At 46.0% G+C, this 9809-nt stretch overlaps 1 protein-coding gene across 1 annotated transcript in view; it reads right to left on the minus strand.

Moving 5' to 3' along the window:
• The window catches only part of ppp4r1l (protein phosphatase 4, regulatory subunit 1-like), a 38701-nt gene extending 29538 nt beyond the window's left edge, over nucleotides 1–9163 (minus strand). The window contains exons 1-2 of the mRNA XM_007912583.2: nucleotides 9056–9163; nucleotides 8875–8919 (exon numbers count right to left, since the gene is read on the minus strand). Coding sequence (XP_007910774.1) covers nucleotides 8875–8919; nucleotides 9056–9062 — 52 coding nt within the window. The 5' untranslated portion in view covers nucleotides 9063–9163. The remainder of the gene's footprint in view (nucleotides 1–8874; nucleotides 8920–9055) is intronic.
• Between the last annotated feature and the right edge of the window lie 646 nt (nucleotides 9164–9809).

The following is a 9809-nucleotide window of genomic DNA, read 5'->3' on the forward strand; positions in this document are numbered from 1 at the left end:
TGTAAAATTGTATGATTTAAACTTCCAGGAGTCCGACGTCCACTAACAAACACCCTTACCAGCATCGGGAAGCTGGTGTGCTGTATACAGTTACAAGCCAGGAACACATCACCAAGACGAGATGACAATAACTGACTCAAATACAATCTCAGTTTGTTACATCACTTCTGCCTCTTGCTACAATACTGGCTCAATATAACATATCCAACCACACCTTACTATCCTTATACATTTAAGACAACAATGTAAAGCACAACCGATATTTTGTCTACTTCAATAGAACGGAACGCTATTATCTATAATGGAGAATTTATTCTGGGTTAGTGGTGTGTGATATGGAGATCGCAGAATTGGGAACATTAAAGTTTCATAAACCCTAGTTAAGAATTCTGAGTCATTTCAACTTTCCATTTTGGGAAGTCAATTTGGGTTCGTGTCATGTAGTGTTTAATGCACAGCAACAAGATGTCTACAAGGCAAGCCCCCTTTATGCACTAATATAACCCCCCCCCACCTCCATCCAAACTTGAGATGTTCCCCCATCCCCATTGCAAACCTCTTACACATACAACGGCGTATGACACCCCTGCCACTCACATGACCACAATGCCCCCCCCCTCACCACTCCGATATTCACCAGCTGTGCAGAAATTCTCCTTTGGGCGTATTGATCACTTTTATCACTCAGAAGAATGATCATGACCTTGTCCTCAGACACGGGTGGGGTAAAGAAATATCTCAGCCGACTCGCTTCTCTACCTCAACTGAAGATGAGCTCAACATAACACTGGACAGCTAGGGGATGGAACACTTGCCCATTTCAAGCCCTCACATCACATACTAAAATAGCAGCACTGCTCACTCTGATTGCAGTAATGTCATAAGAGTTCAGATTATTCAAACATTTTATCAATCCATTTGATTACATTCTTCCAGAATGTGGAATAATGTAATTTGGTGGTTAGAGCAATCGCCTTGCAAGTGAGAGGACCTGAGTTTGATCGCCGGGCAGGGCAAAACGTTGGGCAAGTTTTCTTACTCCACATGCTTTTGTTTACCTAGAAGTATGAAGGAACCTGGCTGTTAGTCAATTGGTGGACTGCAATTCCGGGAGTAATAATCCCCTCAAAAAACAAAATCATAATACTTTGGTCACTCAATCCACGACTGTTCGTAGGATACTGCTAATATTTGGCTTGATAAAGGAAGCAGATGAAATTAGTTAGTTTTAATAATTCAATAGGAATGATTTTAATTATTCGGTGGTAATCAACAGTAATGGTATGAATTCAAGATCCTCATCCTCACCTACAAGGCCATTCACGGCCTCGCTCCCTCCTACCTCTCCGACCTACTATCCCCCTACTTACCTGCCCGTACCCTCCGTTCCTCTGGCTCCAGTCTGCTCCACCCCCCCCTCCCTAACATCGCTGGCCGGGCTTTCAGCCTCTCAGCCCCTAGGCTCTGGAACTCCATCCCCCAGTGCCTTCGCTTCCTCCCTTTCTTCCTTCAAGGCCGGTCTCAAGACCTTTCTCTTCAACCGTGCCTTCACCTCCCCTCTCGACTCTCTACCCTTCTCCTCGCTCCCTCCCATCTCTCCCCTCACCATTCCCCCCCCCCCCCCACTGCTCTGGTCCCGACCTAACTGTCCAGCGCCTTGGGACGTCCTCCCGACGTGAAAGGCGCTCTATAAATGCAATCTTGTTGTTGTTGTATGAAAATTAAATTGTTTTATAAATCTATGGCTGAATACTTGTCAAATGCCACAAATCGAATTGTTAACTATAGTTACAAACATTAGGGAAAGCCAAAAAAGAGAGGGCTGAAAGTCGATAGAAGTCAAAAAGGTAGGAGTGGAAACCTCTTAAATCTCACTTTAACAACTTGTTCCCAGGTCACGAAACCCTCTGTCTGTATACACAATATACACAGGATTCCAGTTTAGCTGAAATGCTTCAATTGTGATATCAAAATATATTTCACAGGCACAGTTTGAAATTTTATTCCTTGCAAGAAGGAACCCACACATATTCACGAGGTTCTGTGCAGCAATCCAGGGAAACTCTCTAATCTGCCCTCTTAGAAAATACAACACATTAATCTAACATAAGGCGACACATTAGCATTTTGTCAAGAGGCATTTTCAATCTGTATTGTGGTATTCTGTAAATAGAGATAAACAAAGTCCCAGATAGTCACAAACTGAAGGCAGTTGTGCTGAAAATAGCCCCAGGATTGCATTAGCAGTAGCAATAATGTTGCAGAACTTTCCTTTCTTGTTAGATTTAGAACAATCTCTCCCACAGTCACAACTGGGATCTGGTTATATATGGATATATAAAAAAAAGACTAGTCTCACACACAGATTTCAGATTTCATATTTTCAGTAAAACATTTTTTGGGAGGCCACCTATTGCATACCGTGAAAAGCACTCACTGTGTTCCATCGATAGCTCAATATGATCAAGATGTTCACAAGTAATGAACTCTGCAATGAAAGATGAAGCTTATTTTCAGAGATCCCCCCCCCCATTTAGTATATCACAAATAACAGCAATTAAACATGCTAAAGGATGGTTCAGTGAGAAAAGCAGTTGTCGCAGTTAAATTTAGCCAATCATATCACCTCAAAAAAATTTGGAATCAATATGCGGGAGTTGCAATCCTATCAGTGACCTCCAGACCCATTGTGACAGACTGGAGAACAGCAAAGGCATTTAAAACCGGAGCTACTTCAAAATCAAGAATCTGAATTTAACTAACTACAAATGCTGCAAATCAGAATTTGTTTCTCGCTGAATTCCTCTTAAAATGTCAAAATTCGGGGATTATAGAATTTAAATTACGCTGCATTAATGCATTATGTTCCCTCTCCTTCATTTCATTCTGCACAAGGCTCCGTGCCCATCATTAAAACAAGCTCTATCCACTAGGTTGAAATCCGGTTGATTTCTAGTGAACTGATCACTGAAACTCAATTTACTCAGTCTAGACTGTTCTGTTATTGACCCCCCCACCCCAGCCCCGGCCACACACAACTCAGAACTGACCTGTGGGGAATACATTAGAATTTCTAAGTCACTTTGTGTTTTCTCTCGAGTTGGTACCTGAAATCAAGATCTCATTGTGCAGTGATTCTTGGGAGTACAAGCTGGAATCCTCCACACATTACTGTGTATTGATGCAGCCGGAACCTGAGTGCCACCATTCTGTCAGTTTCATTAATAGGAGTGACTACAAAAAATAAACTGCTGAAAAAAGTTTATTCTGGCCTAACTCAGCATACTCTGGAATTGAACATGGACCCTTCCTCGATTTCACTCTAAACGCAGGCTTTATTAACTGAACCACCTGGGAGGCTTGAAATATCCAATTCCATTGCAGATTCACCGATGTACCATAAAAGTAACTTCCAATGCAGATTTATGTACAATTTGCTGAACCAATGATGGGTGTTCATATTGACCGCAGAATAAGCAAGCTCACTGCAATGGAACTGGACATTTCAAGCTTGACCAGTATCTAAAAGAAATATGTTAATATTTCAGCAGTGACTTATCTTTTTCTTTCAAAATATAGTGAGAATTGAATCTTGGTATATTTCAGCAGTTTCTGACACCAGTGTCTATTTACTAGAATTCAACCAGTTATTACTTGAGACGACTGAAGAACTTTTGTAATGAATTGAGAGGTTTTATTGCGACTGTACAAGGTAACTACTGGAACAAGTTACCGGGAGTTCAAAAAGGAATTTGATAGATGCTATTGATAGGCGAATATGAAATGGGATTATATCATATTGCTCAATTAGAGGGGGGAAAAAATACCAGGGCAAACCTAACCGACTAAATGGTTTCTGTGCAACAATTTATGATTCAATTCCGAGTTAGATCTGTGTTGTTAAAAAAAACAATAGGCAGTTATCCGATGACTGCTGCTATACTCCAGATTCCCAAAAGATTCTTATTTTCTTGCAGTCATATTTACAAAGCATTATAACTGTTGTGCATTCTCTAAAGCCTCAGTGAGTTAGATATGCAGAATTTTCAAAGTGTAGGGTACTGAACATCAGATATCTATCTATATGCTGGTTTGGTAGAAACAATCGCCTATATCAATTTAACATTCCTTTCACCATTAACTGTAGTGAAGCTAATCACTGCGCCACAGTTAATATGAGCAGACTATGCTAGAAAAGAGGCCATAAAAAAATCAAGCTATTGGTGATTGGTATTCAACAATCTTAGTGGACAGTGCAGTCTGGGTGCAAACCTGATCAAGCTCAATTTTGATGCCCGCCCCAGACAATTACTGCTATCCCTGCTTGTTTGTGCACGCTGCAAGCGTCACGCACAAAGAATATGTCACTCAAAGTAAGGAGCCAGATAACAACTAGTGCCTTCAGGAGAGGATGAGAAAAGAATGGGGGATTGTGCTTCACTGCTGGGACTCCAAACAAACTCTTTATCATTCAATGAATCATAGAACTATACAGCACAGAAGGAGGCCATTCAGCCCATCATGTCTGTGCCGGCTCTTTGAAAAGAGCTCTCCAAATCAATCCCATTCCCCCGCTCTCTCCCCATAGCCCTGCAAACTTGTCCTTCCCAAATAATTATCTACTTCTCTTAAAAGTTGTTATTAAATCGGCTTTCACCACCCTTTCAGGCAATGCATTCCAGATCCGAGCAACTCGCTGTGTGAAAAAATCTCTCTTCCGTTTCTTTTAAAAATTATTTTAAGAGAAATAAAAGGGCAAAATCTTGGGCAAGTTTCCTTACTCCACACACCCAATAATAATCACTCCAAAACAAAACAATAATACATTAGTCATTTTCAATCCACAACTGTTTGTGGGACACTGCTATGTGCATTTGGCTGCCGTGTTTCGCCCACAAATATACGGTCAATTCACTTTACAGTATATTCTGTGAAGCGCTTTGAGACATCTAGAAGGGCGTGAAAAGCGCTATATCAAATGAAAGGATTATTATTATTAAACCAGTGCCCTCGGGTTACTGAGCCAAATGCCAGTGGAAATAGTTTCTCCTTATTCACCCTATTGAATCCCCTCATAATTTTGAAAACTTCTATCAAGTCTCCTCTTAACCTTATCTGCTCAAAGGAGAATAATCCCGGCTTCTCTCGCCTCTCCTGATAACTGAAGTCCCTCATTCCTGGTACCATTCTGGTAAATCTCCTTTGCACTCTCTCCAATCACTTGACATCCTTCCTAAAGTGTGGTGCCCAGAAGTGAACACAGTCTCTCGCTGAGGCCTAACCAGTGTTTTATGAAGGTTCATTAGAACTTCCTGACTATTGTATTCTATGCCCCTATTTATAAAGCCGAGTATCCCATAGGCTTTTTTTTAAAAACAGCTTTATCTCCCTGTCCCGCCTCCTTCAAAGATTTACTTATATGAACCCCCAGGTTTCTCTGTTCTTTCACCCCCTTTAAGATTGTACCATCAGTTTATATCGCCTCTCCTCATTCTTCCTCCCAAAATCACTTCACATTTCTCCACATTAAACTTCATCTGCCACTTGTCTGCCCATTTCACCATTCAGTCTATGTCCCCTCCAGTCTGCTACTACCCTCCTCACTGTTTACTACTTGTCCTAGATTAGACAATAGTCCAACAATAACTCTTAGACTTTCCATAGGTCTACAAGTTATATCCATTTTAGTCTCTGAAAAACTTCACTGAACTAACAAAGTAGGCAAACTGAACTGCTTAAACCAAATCTTGCTTGAGCTACATTCAATGCCATAAATTTATAAACTACACAATCACAACATGAAACTATCCTTAATACTTATGAAGGGTATTCCAAAAAGAAAGATGATAATTAAGCAATTATGAGCAATAAAGCTAATTATTCTAGTAGGGTCGACTTGCAGTTTCAAACCAAGCATCCCTTAGTCAAAGGGTCAAAAATACAGCTTTGAAATTAAACTTGATTATTATTGATATACAATAAAATATTTGTTTATATACCGCCTTTCACTTTAGGAGGACATCCCAAAGCGCTGTGCACCTGAGCTGGGGTGGGAGGGTGTGTGGTGGGAAGATGGCCGAAAGCACAGTCAAAGAGGAGGGTTTTAAGGCAGACCTTGGAGGCGAGAGAATGAATGAAGGGAAGGGCAAGGTGAAGGGACTGTGGGATGGAGTTCCAAAGGGTGGGGCAGAAAGGCTGAAGGCCCGACCACCGATGGCGAGATGGGCAGGACAAGGGACATGCAGTATGTCAAGCGGAGGGAGCGGACAGGCTGGCAATGGGGTTAGCAGGTCACAGGGAGGAGCAATGCCGTGGAGGGTTTTGAAAGCGAAGAGATTTTGAACTTAATCCTCTGGGTGATAGGAAGCCAGTGGAGCTGGACGAGGATGGAGGTGATGTGTTCATGGAACCTCGTGTGAGGGACACGAGCTGCAGAGTTCTGAATAATGGGAAAAGTTGGGAAGACTGAAAAGCGGGGAGTTGGCGGAACAATTTTCATAAGAAGTTTTACATCACTTTCCCCAGTGGTTGAGTGTTCAGCCACTGCACATTTGTGAAAATGAACTCAAAACAGTCCCATGTTCACCGTTTTCAGCTGAGTTAGCTCATCTCGACCTGGCCTTTACAATTGGCTTTAGGGAAAGGGAAGAGTACACACTCAGATATACAACTGCTCAATTATCTCCTCTGTGAGAGACCAATATTATAATAATAATCCTAGCATTTGATATAGCGCTTTTCACGTCTTCTAGACATCTCAAAGCACTTCACAGAATATACTGTAAAGTGAATTGACCATATATTTGTGGGCAAAACGCGGCAGCCAGTTGCACACAGCAGTGAGCCACAAACAGTCGTGGGTTGAGAATGACCAATTTATCATTGTTTTGGAGGGATTATTATTAGGTGTGTGGAGTAAGGAAACTTGCCCAAGGTTTTGTCCCCTGCCTGGAATTGAATCCAGGTGTCTCGCTTGCAAGGCGAGCGCTCCAATAACTGAGCTACAGGATTCCACACTTATTACACTTATTGTGTGATACATTGGATAAGATAGGACTAGGTACAGATGCAAAGTCCAAGTCACAGATTACTAATGCTAACCGGTTAGGCTCACACAAGAATAGTTACTTGGATAGGTACAGCCGGTACTTTTGAAACTGTAATCCATCATGAGTCAGCAGCACATTCAGTAGAGTAAAAGAAATAAAGAGGGATGAATAAACAGAATTGTTGAATCATGCAACTTAAGTTATGAAAGGGCAGCAGAGTCAGGAGTCACACAATTCTTTTGTTCAAGTATTTTATCATTCTCATAATTAAAAATCTTGTGGAAGATCGCACACTTTTTGAATATCGCCAGAAAACACAAACATTTAACCCAAACGAGTTAATCTGTTCTACGAGTCCACCGTAAATAATGTTGAATATATGGAACAATTGAATATAGCATTTAAACCGGAAAGGGTATGAGAAGTGTAGCAAATTACTGCTACATTTCCAGTCCTTGAACTTTGAAAATATACTTTGAAAAAGGTTAACCTAGATTTTCCTGGTTTGGAAATCTACGTGCTTACATGCCATGGGATTTAGAAACCTTTATTAGCGTCGAACACAAGCTTCTGGCTACAACTGCTCAGAGACGCTGAAAAAAAACTACGCACTACTTCATCCACAACATTTTTTAAAAATATAAAGCAGGAGTTATCAATAAAGAGGGGTGAGGATGAGAGAGAGAGGAGAGGCGTGGGGTGAGAGTGGGTAATTTAGAAACACCTTATCTCATGTCACCCCTCTGCTGGGAGCATTGGGAGCATCACAGCCCTGGGGGGGGGGAGACAGCAGTGACCCTGTCCTCCCAGGGGCTTCTCTGTGAGTTAAAGAGCTGCCAAACACTGGGAGGAACGATACGACGAGGACTGCAGGAATGAGAGAGAAAAAGAGCGACCACAAATGGCACCGGATTTGTTAAAGGGTCAGGCGTGGGGTAACGATTTTAAAGCCATTCTGGGGCCACTGTCACTGCCGTTTGGGTCGAGTTAGAGAGAGGATGGGTGGGGGGGGGTGGAGAGAGAGGGTGGGGGGGTGGAGAGAGAGGGTGGGGGGGGGGAGAGAGAGGGTGAGGGGAGAGAGAGGGTGGGGGGGAGAGAGAGGGTGGGGGAGAGAGAGAGGGGGTGGGGGAGAGAGAGAGAGGGTGGGGGGAGAGAGAGAGGGGGGGGGGAGAGAGAGGGTGGGGGGGGGAGAGAGAGGGGGGGGGGAGAGAGAGGGGGGGGAGAGAGAGGGGGGGGGGAGAGAGAGAGGGGGGGGGGGAGAGAGAGAGGAGGGGGGGGGAGAGAGAGAGGGAGGGGGGGGGAGAGAGAGGGAGGGGAGAGAGAGGGTGGGGGGGGAGAGAGAGGGTGGGGGGGGGAGAGAGGGTGGGGGGGGGAGAGAGGGGGTGGGGGGGAGAGAGAGGGTGGGGGGGGGGGGAGAGAGGGGTGGGGGGGGGGGGAGAGAGGGTGGGGGGGGGGGGAGAGAGAGGGTGGGGGGGGGGGAGAAGGGGGGGGGGGGGAGAGAGAGAGAGAGGGGGGGGGGGGGGAGAGAGGTGAAGAGCCCGAACGTTTAGAAAGTTTCCCTCTCTCCCTCTCTCTCTCCCTCCCCTGTGGGCTACAGGGCGAGCCAAGAGAAGTACGCTGCTCAGCGTGGGAACGGGCAGGAGGCCGGGGTGTGCCTGTAACCGAGGCCGGGCCCCGCGGCTCAGTCACTGTCAGACACCGACCCCCTCTCTTTCTCTCCCTTCCCCCCCCCCACACCCACCCACTCCACCTCCCACCACCACCACCACCTCCATCCCATCCCTTCCCTTCCACAAACTGGAGACCTTCCCCAGCGAACACTCACATTCCTCCAACTCGTCCTGAGAATCCTCGTAATATAAAGACAGTCCTGCGAACAAAACAATTCAAAACAGCTCAGCGTCTGGGGTGTGAAAGGGGAAGGGCACCACCACCAAACCCCCCCCCCTCTCTCTCTCTCTCTCTCTCTGCAGTTGCAAGTTGGCGAAGAGATTTAAACCACCTACCCGCCATCTTGGGTGGAGGTGGGGGGGAGGAGGAGGAGGAGAGGGGAGAGGTTCCAGCGCTTCCGGCATCAGAGCGCCACACACTCCCGCAGCTTCAAACCCAACGGCGGGCGGGCGGGCGGGCGGGAGGGAGGAGAGAGGCCGCCGGAGATGGAAGCCCCGGAGGCGCTCCCGACCCCGACCTGAACGCGGGGGGGGGGGAGGAGGTGTGGGGGTCTATTCCGAAAAGAAAAGGCGCCGTGTGACGGGGAGGTGAGGGGAGGGGAGGGGGAGGGGCGGAGTGGGAGGAGGAGGAGGAGGAGGGGCGGAGGGTTCGCCGTTCAACAGACATTGCTCACGTGACGCGCCGCCGCTTCGGCCCCAATGCCGCCCCAATGGGGGGGGGTTGGGCGGTTTCGCGCCCAATCGGGCGGGTTCGTGCGGAAAACGAAACGGTTTTCGGGGGGCGGTGTGGGGGCGGGGGGGGCGGTGGGGGGACGGGACGGGGGGTGGAGCGAGTGCCTTCTTTTAAGTGTTTCTGAAATAGAACGATTGCTTGATTGGAAACCTGCGACGACGACGAAAACGAAAAAAAAAAACCACCCGCCGTTTTTCAAGCGCTTTCCTTATTACCGTTTCAAAGAAGGGCCGAGACCCTTAACCTGAAAGTGCCCACCGTTTGCTGCCGCCCATTAGGAGGCGACCGCATCGTCGTATTGGGCTACTTTTGGGGGATTCGCGCGCGCGCGCGTGTGTGTGTGTGTGTGTTGTATAT

The sequence above is a fragment of the Callorhinchus milii genome, unplaced genomic scaffold, assembly GCF_018977255.1.
Source record: "Callorhinchus milii isolate IMCB2004 unplaced genomic scaffold, IMCB_Cmil_1.0 Scaffold18, whole genome shotgun sequence".
Taxonomy (NCBI): Eukaryota; Metazoa; Chordata; class Chondrichthyes; order Chimaeriformes; family Callorhinchidae; genus Callorhinchus; species Callorhinchus milii.